We start from the raw sequence: 16,792 nt of genomic DNA on the forward strand, positions 1-16,792 counted from the left end.
GATTATCATTTCAATTTCTTTGCTTGTAGTTGGTTTGTTTAACTTTTGTGTTTCTTCCTTGGTCAGTCTTGGGAGGTTGTATTTTTCTAGGAAGTTGTCCATTTCTTCTAGGTTATCCAGCTTGTTGGCATATAGGTTTTCATAGTAGTCTTTAGTAATTCTTTGTATTTCTGTGGAGTCTGTCGTGATTTTTCCATTCTCATTTCTGATTCTGTTGATTTGTGTTGATTCTCTTTTTCTCTTAATAAGTTTTGCTAGAGGCTTATCTATTTTGTTTATTTTCTCAAAGAACCAGCTCTTGGTTTCGTTGATTGTTGCTATTGTTTTATTCTTCTCAATTTTGTTTATTTCTTCACTGATCTTTATTATGTCCCTCCTTCTGCTGACTTTAGGCCTCATTTGTTCTTCTTTTTCCAGTTTCGATAATTGTGATGTTAGGCTATTCATTTGGGATTGTTCTTCCTTCTTCAAGTGTGCCTGGATTGCTATAAGTTGGGGCTTTGTGTTGTTGTTGTCATTTGTTTCTATATATTCCTTGATCTCTATTTTGATTTGTTCATTGATCCATTGATTATTTAGTAGCATGTTGTTAAGCCTCCATGTGTTTGTGAGCCTTTTTGTTTTCTTTGTAGAATATATTTCTAGTTTTATACCTTTGTGGTCTGAAAAATTGGTTGGTAGAATTTCAATATTTTGGAATTTTCTGAGGCTCTTTTTGTGAGCTAGTATGTAGTCTATTCTGGATAATGTTCCATGTGCACTTGAAAGAATGTATATCCTGTTGCTTTTGGATGTAGAGTTCTATAGATGTCTGTTAGGTCCATCTGTTCTAGTGTGTTGTTCAATGCCTGTGTGTCCTTACTTATTTTCTGCCCGGTGGATCTATTCTTTGTGGTGAGTGGTGTGTTGAAGTCTCCTAAAATGAATGCATTGCAGTCTGTTTCCTTCTTTAGTTCTGTTAGTATTTGTTTCACAAATGCTGGTGCTCCTGTGTTGGGTGCATATATATTTAGAATGGTTATATCCTCTTGTTGGACTGAGCCCTTTATCATTATGTAGTGTCCTTCTTTATCTCTTGTTACTTTCTTTGTTTTGAAGTCTATTTTGTCTGATATTAGTACTGCAACCCCTGCTTTCTTCTCACTGTTGCTTGCCTGAAATACGTTTTTCCATCCTTTGACTTTTAGTCTGTGCTAGTCTTTGGGTTTGAGGTGAGTTTCTTGTAAGCAGCATATAGATGGGTCTTGCTTTTTTATCCATTCTATTACTCTGTGTCTTTTGATTGGTGCATTCAGTCCATTTACATTTAGGGTGACTATTGAGAGATAGGTACTTATTGCCATTGCAGGCTTTAGATTCGTGGTTTCCAAAGGTTCAAGTTTAGCTTCTTTAGTATCTTACTGCCTAACTTAGCTCACTTATTGAGCTGTTATATACACTGTCTGGAGATTCTTTACTTCTCTCCCTTCTTATTCCTCCTCCTCCATTCTTCATATGTTGTGTGTTTTGTTCTGTGCTCTTTTTAGGAGTGCTCCCATCTTGAGCAGTCCCTGTAGGATGCCCTGTGGAGGTGGTTTGTGGGAAGCAAACTCCCTCAGCTTTTGCTTGTCTGGGAATTGTTTAATCCCGCCATCATATTTAAATGATAGTCGTGCTGGATACAGTATCCTTGGTTCAAGACCCTTCTGTTTCATTGCATTAAATATATCATGCCTTTCTCTTCTGGCCTGTAGGGTTTCTGTCGTGAAGTCTGATGTTAGCCTGATGGGTTTTCCTTTATAGGTGACCTTTTTCTCTCTAGCTGCCTTTCACACTCTTTCCTTGTCCTTGATCCTTGCCATTTTAATTATTATGTGTCTTGGTGTTGTCCTCTTTGGATCCTTTCTGTTGGGGGTTCTGTGTATTTCTGTGGTCTGTTCGATTATTTCCTCCCCCAGTTTAGAGAAGTTTTCAGCAATTGTTTCTTCAAAGAGAGTTTCTATCCCTTTTCCTCTTTCTTCTTCTTCTGGTACCCCTATAATATAAATATTATTCCTTTTGGATTGGTCACATAGTTCTCTTATTGTTGTTTCATTCCTGGAGATCCTTTCATCTCTCTGTATGTCAGCTTCTATATGTTCCTGTTCTCTGGTTTCTATTCCTTCAGTGGCCTCTTGCATCTTATCCATTCTGCTTATAAATCCTTCCAGGGATTGTTTCACTTCTGTGATCTCCTTCCTGACATCTGTGATCTCCCTCCGGACTTCATCCCATTGCTCTTGCATTTTTCTCTGCATCTCTGTCAGCATGTTCATGATTTTTATTTTGAATTCTTTTTCAGGGGGACTGGTTAGGTCTGTCTCCTCAGGTGTTGTCTCTGTCATCTGCCTGTAGTTTTGCCTTTTCATGGTGATAGAGATAGTTTAGTTTGCAGAGCTGGTACAAGTGACAGCTGGTAGAGCTTTCCTTCTTGTTGGTTTGTGGCCTTCCTCTCCTGGGAGAATAGCGACCTCTAGTGGCTTATGCTTGGCAGCTGTGCTCGGACAGGGCTTCAGCTACCTGCCTGATTGGTTTGGAGTTTATCTCCTCTGTTGCTGTGGGTGTGGCCTGGCTGGGGCTGCTCCTCCAAAATGGTGGAGCCCCATTGGAGGGGGAGCGGCCCAGAGGCTATTTATCTCTGTAATGGGCCTCTGTGCTCCCTGCTGCCCAGTGGTTTAGATTGCCCATTGATCCCCAGATTCCCTGCCTCTGTGCTAAGTGTCCTGTCCTGCCCCTTTAAGACTTCCAAAAAGCACTCTCCCAACCAAAACAACAACAGCAACAATGAAAGAGAAAAAAAAAAAAAAAAAAGGAAAAAAACGCGATTTTCTTTGTCCTCAGGCGCTGGTTCCAGGCACCCGCTCACCGGTCCTGCTGCTCTGCCTCCCTAGCACCGGGGTCCCTGTCCCTTCAAAGCTTCCAAAAAGCACCCACCAAAAAAAAAAAAAAAAGGGGAAAACGCACGATATTGTTTGTCCTCAGGCGCCAGGCCCAGGCACCCGCCCACCGGTCCTGCTGCCCTGCTTCCCTAGCACTGGGGTCCCCATCCCTCCAAGGCCTCCAGAAAGTATTCGCCAAAAAAAAAAAGGGCAAAACGTTCGACCCTCTCCATCCCCAGGTGCCGTTCCCAGGCACCTGCCCACTGGCCCTGCCGCCCTGCCTCCCTGGTACTGGGGTCCCTGTCCCCCTAAGGCCTCCAAAAAGCACTTGCCAAAAAGAAAAAAAAAAGGGAGAAACGCGTGATTTTCTTTGTCGCCAGGCACCCTCCCACCGGTCCTGCTGCCCTACCTCCCTGGTATTGGGGTCCCCGTCCCTCCAAGGCTTCCAAAAAGCACTCACCAAAAAAAAAAAAGGGAAAAACACGCGATTTTCTTTGTCCTCAGGTGCCGGTTCCAGGCACCCGCTCACCGGTCCTGCCGCCCCGCCTCCCTGGCATTGGGGTCCCTGTCCTTTTAAGGGTTCCAAAAAGCACTCACAAACAAAAAGAAAAAAAAGGGAAAAATGCATGATATTCTTTGTCCTCAGGTGCCGGCCCCAGGCACCCACCCACTGGTCCCGCTGCCCTGCCTCCCTAGTATTGGGAAAAACGTGCGATTTTCTTTGTCCCCAGGTGCTGGTCTCAGGCACCCACTCACCAGTCTTGCTGCCCTGTTTCCCTGGCATTGGGGTCCCTGTCCTTTTAAGGCTTCCAGAAAGCACTCGCCAAAAAGAAAAAAAAAGGGAAAAACGTGATTTTCTCCATCCTCAGGCGCTGGTCTCAGGCACCCGCCACCGGTCCCGCTGCCCTGCCTCCCTGGCATTGAGGTCCCTGTCCCCTTAAAGCTTCCAAAAAGCACTCGCCAAAAAAAAAAAACGGAAAAACGCAATTTTCCCTGTCCCCAGGCGCCGGTCTCAGGCACCCGCTCACCGGTCCTGCCGCCCTGCCTCCCCAGTACTGGGAAAAACACGCGATTTTCTTTGTCCTCAGGCGCCAGTCTCAGGCACCCGCTCACCAGTCTTGCTGCCCTGTTTCACTGGTATTGGGGTCCCTGTCCCTTTAAGGCTTCCAAAAAGCACTCGCGAAAAAAAAAAAAAAACAAACCCCGCTCCGGTTTCTTTCCACCTGCCGGGAGCCAGAGGGAGGGGCAGTCGGGACCCGCCGGGCTGGGGCTTGTATCTTACCCCCTTCGCGAGGCGCTGGGTTCTTGCAGGTGTGGATATGGTCTGGATGTTGTCCTGTGTCCTCTGGTCTCTATTTTAGGAAGAGTTTTCTTTGTTATATTTTCATAGATCTTTGTGGTTTTGGGAGGAGATTTCCACTGCTCTACTCACGCTGCCATCCTGGCTCCGCCCCCCCTCTATTTCAGATTTTGTGAACATAAATACTTTTTCAAATATGCCTGTTAGTATTATCTTAAATTTTTTCTGTCCCTTATATTCTAGACTCATGATTTGTTAAATTGGAAAAGTCAAATTTTATTCATTTTCAATATTAAAATTACTTTGTAGAAATTTTAAAAATAAAATATTCCAACTTTTAGCTTTAGATGTTTTGTAGGGAGAGTTAAGATGGCAGTTTTGCTGTGTTAATGGGTGATTTTAATGAAAAGAGGTGTTTTCTTTGGTCTTGCAGGGTCCTAAGTATCCCTGTCTTCCTTGTTTTTCCCTTGTCATGTAGTCTCCAAAGCATTCCTTTCCCACCTTTCCCAACTTACCTTCTTCCCAGAACGTTGTTTTTCCAAGATTGGCTCCTGGATTCTTATGCACTTTTTGAAGTCTCTTCCCTTTAGTTATTACTCTGATCTACCAAGACTTTTTTAGTTTTATCACACTTAGGGTGGACTTTCCTCTTATAGTGTGATGGTAGTTAGCTCAGTCCCTTCTTTTTTCTGCTCAGTTTTTTTCAGAATGCTACTTGGCTATCTGAAAAGGCTTCCTATGGGAGCTTGAAAAATAGCTCTGCTAGGAATTGGTATTTATTTTTCTACTTAACAGGTAATTTGAAGTTGGTAGAAATTCCTCTTCTAGTTTTCTTCTGGGATTTGAGGGATTTTACTTGTTATTCATGAGCCGAATGATTTTTGGGGGATGTGTGTGGATGTATTTGGATTGAGGTGGCTTCCATTGCCACAGCTATCCAGAGTTGCTTTTTCTTTTTCTCAAATCATATTTGAAGTGTGTTTTTACAGAGTTACTTAGTCTCAGTATTTGTTGTTACTTCCAATTCAGTGAATTATGTCATAAGTTACCTTTTCCTTTCAGTCCTTTTCTGCTTCATGTAATTTCTTCTGTAAGGAAAAGATGTAAAAGATATAGGCCTTGAACAGTTATTTATTCCTAATTATAAAGTAACAAGAACAAAATGATATTAACTCTTAAGTTTAGATGTGAACACCATACTTCTAAGAATGAAAATACACAATTTTCAGTAGAGCCAGTATAAAAACTGTTATTATTAAGTGAAATTTTGCCAGAAAATTATATATGTTACTTTAGAGTATATTTATAGCTAATATGATGTGAATTCTTAAGATTAGGCTAAATGTGGTATATTTTGGTTATGCCAAAATATGTGAAGGGAAATAGGGAAAGCAGGGAAAGAAAGAATACAGGGAAAGAAATGGGGAAGAGGAAACTAAGATATGTATGAGGGATTTTTAGATTGTCACTAGGTACCCATACAGTGTCTGTTGTGGTTCTATTCAACTATACGAGAAAATAGTTTTCCTGGGTATCTGTGACTTTTTCTGAGTCACCTATTGAATCAGATGTAAAAGCACAGACTAATCTAGAGTGATTGAATCTAAAGTGAATCCATTTATAATATTAATAGGTAATCCAAAAGCACTTAAAAAGGCTTGTCTAGTAAGCTAACTGCATTACCCACCAAATTTAGATTCCCACCTAAATTCCCATCTTAAATTCCTTAATTTGAAATAGCATTTTTTCCTGTTATTTAGAAATTAATCTGGGTGAACATTTTCTGTGTCAGTTTTTATTTTATTTTATTTTATTTTATTTATTTATTAATTTTTTATTAAGATATCATTGATATACACTCTTAAGAAGTTTTCTCAAGAAAAAAAATGTGGTTATTATATCATTCTTATTATCGATTCCACCCCCATACCCCATTGCAGTCACTACCCATCAGTGTAATACGATACCAGAGTCCCTGTTTGTCTTCTCTGAGCTACACTGTCTTCCCCGTGACCCCACACACACCATGGGCATCAATCATGATACCCCACAATCCCCTTCTCCGTCCTTCCCCACTGCCTTCTCACACCCCTTCCCTTTGGTAACCACTAGTCCCTTCTTGGAGTCTGTGAGTCTGTTGCTATTTTGTTCCTTCAGTTTTGCTTCACTGTTATACTCCACAAATGAGGGAAATCATTTGGTATTTGTCTTTCTTTGCCTGACTTATTTCACTGAGCATAATACCCTCTAGCTCCTTCCATGTTGTTGCAAATGGTAGGATTTCTTTCTTTCTTATGTCTGAATAGTATTCCATTGTGTATATGTACCACATCTTTATCCATTCATCTACTGATGGACACATATTGCTTCCATATCTTCTCTATTGTAAATAGTGGGTCAGTTTTTGAGTAACAATTGAACCATTAATTTTTAGTCTTTCCTGTAGGAGCTTTAGGGTGAAATATAATTAAGAATAATGATTGATCTGCAGGGGAACTAGGCCAGGTGTAGATGGTATTTGGTATGTGTTTAGTATTTCCTGTTTGCGGTGATTGTTCTTTTGGCATTTGATTTGTTGGTAATAGATAAAGGGCTGGAGTTTTGAATTATCAGAGAACTTAAGTAATTTGAAGGTAATTGTTAAAGATGAACCACTAGATACTTATCAAGAAAAAATGAAATAAAATAATTTTATGGACATCTTTGAAATTGTGAATTATTTTGAGAAAAATTATGCTATAAACTGACTTTGGTTTGAATATCATCAAAATTTCCTCTTCTATGTTTAGAAAAATAACCACAGCTGATGTAAATGGAAAGAACCTCCTCGGTTGTTGCAAAAATCAGTGTCCTAAAGAGGTAAGCTTGATAGAACCTTGTAAGTTGTAATCCAGGTTATTGTTTCTCTTGGATTTTTTTCTTTTTCTTGTTTGGTCATGGTGTTTCAGGGCTTTTCTGGACCTGCTAGAAATCTGTGTCCAGAAAGGAAAATGTCTAAGAATGTGATGAAAATAATTAAAAAGAAATTGATGTCTATAAAAATGTAACACTTATGGTTACAGTAGATGCATATTATGAAATATAGGGATACTAGGACTACCAGTGAGTCTTCAAAAAAATTTTTAAATAGTTTTAAAGATAACTTATATACTTTGTACAATAAAATATTGACCTAATGCTTACCCCCCTTAAAATACAGATAGATCAAGAACTGTGTGAGTCATAGACAGTTAACAGTAAATTTGTAGTAGGTTATTAAAACAGCTATATCTGTGTGTGTATATATGTGTGAGTGTATGAACTTTAAAGTTCATTATCTTTAATATAAAGTAGTCATATATGAAGTTTTGTTTTTAAAGATTCTGATGCTTTGTGTATGCATTGTATTTAAACCCAAAGTATCAAAAGTGGTTCAAAAAAGTTCTAAGTAAAAAGGTAAAAATTTACTAGTGGTTTGTCCTGGCAATAATTTGAGAAACCAGAGTAGTCCATCTGCGTGTGGCCAATTTAAGGGTGAGGATTTTCTTTATGCACTTACCTAAGAGTTTCTGATACTATTTAGAGTCAGGAAAATCCAACAACAAAGTGTTAAATACAGTAGTCAGTTTCTGATTAAATAAAAACAGAAATCAATACATGATATGCATTTTTGTTAATAGTATTTCCTTTTAACTAAAACTTTGGACACTTTTTATGGATTTCTGCTTAAGAATTATTAGAAATTGAATCTGGCAATTTTATAAGTTATGTAAGATTATAAAAAGGGATGCCAATTTTAAGCAATGAATGATTATTTTAATAATCTTGTCTTTGTAGAATATAAGTGTAATTTAGGATATGGAATATTTCAAATTTAATTTTCTGAATTCTTTAAATCCTGAGTTTTTTTCTTATTAAGTTATATTTATTTCTCTCCCAATTCCGATTCCAGGTAATAAGTAGTTGAGAATGTTTTATTTTTAATCTGACACAGTAATTTGGTATGTGATGTAATTAGAATGAAAAAAATGTGATTCAGGGATTGATAGTTTGCAATTTAGCATTGCTTTGGCTATGATTCAGTTCTGTTACTGTTAGGACATTTCGTGGGACTAGATGAGAGGGCACTGTTTATTTAAAATTTTGTTTCCGTGCTCCTGATTTTTGGATTATAGGCCATTTGGAGCCCCTGGTATTCCTAGAGTCTCCTTGGGCTTTCTTAAAAAATATATCTTCAGGCTTGGAAAAATACAAGTGAATTATAAGTTGGAACAGTCTAGAAGTGGATAGATGAATATCCTTGTGTCTAATCGAACTTATTCTAGTTTATAGCCTCTTGGTAAGACTCTAGCAGTGGTTCTCAAACTCTGCTGTGCAGAAGCTCAGAAACATTTTAAGGGCTTGTTAAAACATATTAATGGGCTCCCCCAAGTTTCTGACTTTGTGGGCCTGGAGTGGGAGCCCAAGAATCTGCATTTCTAATCTCTTATGTAATAGCACCACACTTTGAGAACCAGTAAGCCTACAGAATCAAGGCATACTTAAGAACAGCTAAGAGCTTTGTCACTTTGAATCTGCAGTAGATGTCTTATACTCAAGAGTTAAGGTATGGGATTATGATAAATTCTGGTGTACTGATAAATTCCTGTTTATTTTTTCCTTCCTTCCCCATACTGTAGATTGCTTGTGAGTGAGGACTATGTCATACTTATCTTTGTATCTGGTCCCTGGTTCCCTGGTTTTACATATTAGGCAGCTGGTAAATGTTTATAGAATGTGAATGAAAGAGTGAACTGTGGGAATGGCATGGGTGTATCCTTCTATCTCTTCTACTACTCTGATATGTATATACTTTGTATGTGTTCCGGATTTAACTAAAGGAAATTAGTTAGGTTTGAATTTAAAGGAAAAATGTAGATATCATTAAGAACTGCACCTTTAAACTGTGCCCTACATATATAATTCTATTTAAAAAAATGATTCCTGTTGATTTTATTATTCTCATTTAAGCTTGTCTTCTTCTCACTTAGGCAAATTATTTAATGTCTATAACTCAAATTGTTCATCTTAATATGAGGGCAATAATAGTGCTTCAGAGTACTATTATTAATACTTGCTGAGTATTAAATAAGTTAATAACATGTAAAGGTCTTAGTAGATGGTAAGTGCTGGCTATGATGATGGTGGTATGGGTGTTTATCCAAAAACAATATTGTGTTTCAAGCTTTCCTTAATTATTTTTAAAGAGAGATTTTTAAATTGTGGGGATTAAAATGGAACATTTTGAACTAGACAGTACTTGTTGGTAAACCATCTGATAACTTACCAAACTGCTAGCAGAATGATGTTACGGGCTGAGTATCTACTTTGAATGGAAAGGGTAGGACATTGCCTCATCATTAAATGAGTATCAGGGTGGGATGTTTCAGCAAAACCTCTTTATTTTCTGCTGTGAAATCTCTAATGAAGATATAGTCATCGTATACTTGCATTCTGATCAACTTTCTTTGAGACTACTCTTCAGCTCTTCCAGAATATAACAAGCCATTGTTTCCAGCACATTGGTAAGGGGAAGACATGGGTATGCCTTCTTGGAATGCTTTGAGGCACAAATGCATTTAGGCTTACCGTCCACTGGCCAGAACTTAATCACATGGCTATCCCTGCCACAAGAGTGATGTAAGGTGCACTCTTAGAGTGAAGGGGAGAATATTTAACATTTCTATGTCATTAAAGCAATTTATATCTAAAAGAAAAAGTTGGAAAATTAGCCTGTTATCTTGAATTGGTTAACCCTATTGTGATGGATTCTTTTTTAAAGTAGTTGTGAGAGGAAAAGGAATTTAAAAGCATGACTAAAATGTAAAATATGTAATTTTTTCATTTTGGTTTTATTTTAGCTTCCTTGTGGTCATAGATGTAAAGAGATGTGCCATCCTGGTGAATGTCCCTTTAATTGCAACCAAAAGGTAAAACTTAGATGTCCTTGTAAAAGAATAAAAAAGGTAAATATTTTAAGTTATTGAAAATATTTTTTGTGTAAAAACATTTTTTTGGTCTCTGTTTTGGTAGTTCTGTGGCTTTATTTTTTTGCCTTTTAGTTTTAAGATCTTATTTCTTAGAATCCTTTTATTACTAGCCCATCTATTTCTATAAGCAGTTTAAAAATCACTTTGTTAGTCAATTTAGTTTTTTATGATTTAATATTAAAAGAAGATTATTTTATGTTGGAACAAAGTTCAGTGCCCTTTTTTGGATAGAATCAATGTGCTCTAGATTTGAGGTCTGCATTGTAATAAAGCGAGTTTCATGGTTTAAGAAATGGTTTGGAATTAACCTTTGTTGCTCTTATTTATGAAACAGTTTTTGCCTCTGTATTCAGCTGTGAAATGTTGCTTTAAAAAACCTCACATGGCATAGCCTTATAAAATTATAAAATAACATTCAAACTTGGAAAGAATTCATTTTAAGGTAAAATAGTGGCAATGAAGTAGTAGAGGAAAAAGGCAAAAATGAACTATTGGAAAGCTTGACAGAAGCCAACTACATGCTGTTAAGTGAGACGTGAAGGAAGAGTCCCCCTGAATTCTCAAGTGTCAGTGCGGGCTGGTCTTTTTCGTCAGCTCTCCTTTTCTTTGACTTCCCTGGTGACACTGCCAACTCCTTTGACACTTTCTTCTTTCTTGACCTTGGATTTTCCCTATCTTCAGTTATTCTTGTAACTCCTTTTTCTCTTCATGTTCTTATGAAAATTCACTAAAGCTAGTTACCTTTTTCTTCTCTTTAAATTCACTCTTTTATTCATTAATTCAACAAATATTTGTTGAGAATCTTCTACTTTTATTGAGGATCTTTGGTTTTCATTTATTTTTACAGCTCCTACTATCCATTTCCTGAATTTAATTTTGTAGGCTTCACCCCTCTGGAGTTGAGTCCCTAAATTTTAGATACTTAAATTGGACTACCTTTGCATGAAAGTAATACTTAATTTAGTCACTTTTACTCTGAGATGTCTCCCAAGTTTTCTGTCAAATCCTGTTACTGTCCAAGTACAGTTTACCACCTGTTAGAACATTGGCAACAGCTCATTCTTGAACTTTGACAGTGGCCTTATAGCAGATTTTCTTGCCTCTAATCATAATACTTCCCTGATCTAAGTTCTCCAATGATTCTTTACTTAAAGGAAAAAAAATACTCATTTTTTAAGGGGTGTGTGTATATATATACAGGCTCGGCATGCTAGGGAATACATGATATTACTTTGCCTTCTTGTCCCTTCTCATCCTCTAGCAGTCATCTCTGTGAATCTGTTACTTAAGTGCCCTAATTTATATGCTGTACTTTCCTTTAATCTGTGGCTATATATATTCCTTCTTTGTAAAACACAATGTTTTTTCCTTTATCACTCTGCTTACTTAAGTCCTGCTAATACTCAGTACAAGCATTTCCTTGTTGGGGAAGGTCTTCCTTCCCTGTCTCCCTGGGAAACATCTAGGTGTTCCTTCCTGGAGGCTTTCTTTGTTCTAGATTTATGACAGAGAGCTTTGTGATTCTGGGGAGTCTTTAACCTTGTTCCCTCACCTGTAAAATGGAGTCTATACATAGATAAAGAAATAAAAGAAGTAATGCTTACATAGCATTTAGCACAGTGACTGATATGTTTAATAAATAGTAGCTGATAGTATTAGTTTATCACTTGCCATATCATTACATTCTTTTCCTTATTGTGTCCCATGTTCCTAACAGTGCTTGGCATGTAATAGATTAAAGTACCTTTTCAATGGGAAAAGAGATGGTTCTCTTTCCAGGCTGATGACTTAAATGTCTACAAAAACACAATATTTATTTTTGTCTCACATTTGTTCATGTTGTTTTTCCTTTGTTTGGACTATCCTTGGAAGGGACAAGTCTGTGTTTATCACCAACCTCAACCATAAATGAAGAACTAATGAGGGAAAACCCTCTAGGTTATAAAATTCCATGCTATAAAATGCTTTCCCTAAAGTATATGTACTTTGCTTATAGGATTTGATGATCTCATTTCTTTTAACTTTGGTAGAGTTGAACTAAAAAACTAGTGTCTGAGGACATGGTGAGAAAGGAATAATTGATACAATAGATATACTGACAGCAAAAAGACATCTAGCAGGACAAAATAGGGAATGAATAAAAGGTAGACAAAAAATCTACAAAAGCAAAGTTCTAAGACTATTTAAAATAAGGACCACTTATTACAGAACAGAGCATAAATTGATCATAGATATGATGTCATGTGATCAGGAAAAGAGTAGATTAGTTTTCATTATTTCATTAAAGAGACAGTAAGTGCAAACATAAGTTTGGGGATGATTTCCATCTTTTTAAGAAAAGGTTAAATGGTTGAAAGAAAAATTATATATCTCTGGAAAACTCTCTAGAACTGCATGGAGTTGGTAGCCACTAGCCTCATATGGCTATTTAAATTTTAATTTTAATGAATTAACAGTACATAAAAAAGATATTGAACATTCAGTTCTTGATTTCACTAGCTACACATTGAGTGTTCAGAAGCCATCTGTGGCTAGTGCTACTCTTGGGTAGTGCAAATTTAGAATATGCCCATTATTTCAGAAAGCTGTGTTGGGTGGCACTACTGTAGAACGTTTTATTCCCTGGAAGCTTTGGAAGAATAACAAGAAAGAATAAAAGTAAAGAATAAACATGAAATGGAATTGAAGTCTTAGTAATTATTAAATGGATGATTTCAATTTTATGGTATCCACTTTTTTGCAGTTAAGAGAAAATAGAGGAATAATTGCTGCTTGAATATTTAATACTTGCAACCATATCACCATTAAGTGTTATTCAAGGTGACTGTTAAATAATGTGTATAACCTTAGACTGGTAGAGAAATTTTGCTTTTTTATGACATACAGCTAAAATACTGTATGATAGAACACTGAGGGAAAACTCAAAATAAAATTTAAAAAATTTTTATTTGAAGGAATTGCACTGCAATAAAGTACGTGAAAATCAGATTTCCATAGAATGTGACACAACATGCAAGGAAATGAAGCGGAAAGCATCTGAGGTAATGTCACATTAAATATTTTTAATGTGCTAATGGTCTTTCCCTATTAATTGTGTGCATTATTCTGTGTTGTTATGAACAATTCAAAATCTTACCTTTTTTTGCTTTTGTAATAAAAGCCCAATTCTATAGGCCAAATTTGAACACTCAGAAATGCTTTTTATTGTCCAGTCAATACTAGATTTTTTTCCAGTCTTTGTACCAGTTGGTGTATGTGCTCAAAAATACATTTATTTATCTTAATGCTAGTGTTATCTCCTGAAAATTAGGTTAAAATAATACAAAAATAAGTTTTGAGGATTCTTTGCTATGTGGGTTACCTTTTACTGTCACTATTTCCCTCCATCAACATAATTAGTGAATAAACTATTGATTTTGTTTGAAACTATAGATTCCCTTTCAGATAGGACATTTGAGAAAAATAGTAATTTCTACTCTAGAAAAAGAGTGGCATTTAATAATTGACTATAGATTCTTTGTATGGTAACTCAAGAGAAAAAAATCCAGTTATAAAAGTATTTCAGCTTAGAGTGGTGTGACTGAGTTATGATCTAATATCTGTTATATAAGTTATTAAGCTGAAATGTTTATATAAGGCTATGACACTCTACCTCCCTTCACTTCCCAGCCTATTAGTATTTTGGTAACACTTGCAGTATAACATTTACATTTCTTTTAATATCTTTCAATTTAAAGCTCTCCAAAATTGCTACGGGTTAATGAAGCCTGAGAGGGAAGGTGTTAAAATTCTATATGAAATTTGTTGATTACAATGTTAATTTAGTTTAAGTGTCTATAAACAGATAAAAGAAGCAGAAGCCAAAGCTGCACTTGAAGAGGAAAAACGGAGACAACAGGTAACTGAACAAAATACCCAGATTGATGTCTTTTTGCATTATTGTTGGTTTTTATGCAAATAGAAGATATATTCCATGTTCAGACCTGGGCTAATCAACTCTGTTCTGGACTGAAAATAATGTAGTTCCTGCTAAAACAAAATTAGCCGTTCATTTACTTTAGTCCAGGTATACTGAACCTCTGAAGAACCTTGAGATCTCATGTATTCACAAGTATTTTGTATATTCCCTATTTACTTCCTTACCAGTTTTACCCATGCTCCATTGGTAAGAGTTTTAACCTCTCTTTTGGTTTGGGGAGTGGGGGTTGGCATCTCCTGGGGCCTATGTCTTCATGCATCTAAACTTACTTGAGTTATATATTAGTTAGAGATTATCTTAACAAATAAGTGCTGTATCATAACCAGTACATTTGTTTTAATGATACCATTTCCTAATTTCCTCATTAGATTCTTAAATGCAAGATTATCTGTTCTTTTTTACTACCTAGATAATAAGTATATTTCTGATATCTGCTGTTTACTCAGATATTTTATTGAACCTAGGCTCCAGAGAGTGGCTTAACTTTCTAATTGTGATAATGTAATTATTTGTCAGTTTGCATTTTGAGGTGCTTTATACTTACCAATCGGTATATTTTATGCAAACTACTACTTAAATGAATGAGGAAATTGGAATTGGCATGACTTGAGGGAGGACATTAGAATTGTGTAGGAAGTAAAGGTGGACTAAAATGACTGATATTTTACGGTCTTTAAAGTTGATTTGCCCAATATCCCACCATAAGTTATCAGAGCTAATACAGTAAAACCTGTTGGCTGGTGATAGAATCCGGACCTGAGTACCACCTTTCAAATAAGCCCACCCACCATCTCAGAGAGACCTAGGTGTCATCTTACCTAGGCTACAAGCATTGTCCAGAGGACACGTCAGCAAGCCACAAGCCCACCTTTCCCCTGACTCCTCCCCTCAAAGAGCCTGCTAAAAACCCTGGCCATAAAAGGCCTCTAGACGTGTTAGAGACTCTCTTTCCTTTATTCTGCTGGCCAGACAGAGGGGTCCCTCTCAGGTTTGGCAGTAAACCTGTTTGGACTGTTGAGTTCACATCCCCTCTTTTTGGCATCTATCCCCTCTTTTCTTTCATCTATTCCCTCTACTGGAATACTGGGAAATTAAATTATTAACAATAGTTTTGAGTGTCCCTTCCTCCCCCTTTTTATAAACCTTTATGGATGGAAATCTTAAATAAATTCCCTGTTTATTGACCTTTTAAACAGTATATAGAATGTAAATTAAACTTGATGACTGTGAGTCTTCATTAAAGCATCAGTTATTTTACTGTGTCAGTAGTTTTCAAGTTTGTCTGTTTTTAATATATTTTGACATTTTTCTATATGTCAGCAAGCACTTGAGAATATTGACATTTTGGTTCATTGAAGAATGCCACTTTAAATGAAATATATGATTAGGTCTATTTCAAGTGGGGTTTGTGGACAAAGTAATGGATATGTTAACTGAAGTTTATATTTCCTTCTATTAAGTTCACAAAATCTTACATGGATATTACATATACATTTTAGTTAACTATCACATTTTAGTTAATAACAGTAGTAGTGTGTATTACATTATCATGTTTCAAAGATTAATAAGTAAGTTATTAACTTGGAATAAAAATCCACATTTTAAAATGAATGTCATCCAGTAATCTTTTTTAGAACTAAATTTTATATAATTCAACTTTATAAAATAGTCATTTTGATTTAAAGCATGGAGCATTTTTCCCTCAAAGAATTTTTACTCTTATGTTTTAAAATGTATTTGATAAAGAGAGTCATCAATTTATGGCAGCTTTTTTCTCTTTATTCACTTAAATTTCTTCCATATAAGCCATTAAATGTTTATTACCAACAATACTAAAAACTAGCATTATAAATATTTTTGTTTTCAATGGGTATCTTTTAGCACTTTCTAGAAGGTATATATATTGAAGAGCCCCAGTAGATATTAATGGTGTTATCATAAAAATAATGCCTGTATTTTACGGTACCCTGGTTTAACCAGATGTGTCTATATTTAGTATCAAAGTCAGGCCTATAGTCTGAAATAATCTCTTTTATTACTCCCCAATTCCCTTTCTGCTTACTTAAACTCTGAATTTGTTGAATATAATGATAAAGCATTTTTTAAAATACCAAATCAGTCTAGTATATACTATTACTATTAAAACATTTCCCAAATTGGTTTATTTTCATCCAAGTTGAAAAGTTCAGATCAATGTATGTATTGAATTAATAAAAATGATACTGTTTTGATTTAGGCTGAACTGGAGGCTTTTGAAAACAGACTGAAGGGTCGTCGGAAGAAGAACAGGAAAAGAGATGAAGTTGCAGTTGAACCAACGCTATGGCAAAAATACAAATACTATCTCCTTCCTGTGTGTGCAGTTGTAGTTTTAGTGGTTGCATGGTATATAGCCCATGATGTTGATTAAAAATTTTTCATCTGTTAATATACCTCAGGTTGGATTTAGATAAGTTGTTAAATTTGGAATATTAGAAAGCCTGTATTGTAGAACATGATACACACACACACACACACACACACACACACACACACACACACACACACACATATAAATTTTTCATCTGTTAATATACCTCAGGTTGGATTTAGATAAGTTGTTAAATTT

General features: G+C 36.1%; 1 protein-coding gene across 7 annotated transcripts in view; it reads left to right on the top strand.

Moving 5' to 3' along the window:
- NFXL1 (nuclear transcription factor, X-box binding like 1) overlaps positions 1 to 16,740 on the top strand; it is a 65,488-nt gene extending 48,748 nt beyond the window's left edge. For 6 of the 7 annotated variants that reach the window (XM_073237668.1, XM_073237666.1, XM_073237671.1 and 3 more), the window contains exons 19-23: positions 6,987 to 7,056; positions 10,077 to 10,181; positions 13,160 to 13,246; positions 14,050 to 14,103; positions 16,421 to 16,740. In XM_073237668.1, coding sequence (XP_073093769.1) covers positions 6,987 to 7,056; positions 10,077 to 10,181; positions 13,160 to 13,246; positions 14,050 to 14,103; positions 16,421 to 16,594 — 490 coding nt within the window. In that variant the 3' untranslated portion in view covers positions 16,595 to 16,740. The remainder of the gene's footprint in view (positions 1 to 6,986; positions 7,057 to 10,076; positions 10,182 to 13,159; positions 13,247 to 14,049; positions 14,104 to 16,420) is intronic. The other variant, XM_073237672.1, reaches the window with a different exon arrangement.
- Positions 16,741 to 16,792: the final 52 nt, after the last annotated feature.

Source organism: Manis javanica, chromosome 5, assembly GCF_040802235.1.
Source record: "Manis javanica isolate MJ-LG chromosome 5, MJ_LKY, whole genome shotgun sequence".
In the NCBI taxonomy this organism is placed as follows: domain Eukaryota; kingdom Metazoa; phylum Chordata; class Mammalia; order Pholidota; family Manidae; genus Manis; species Manis javanica.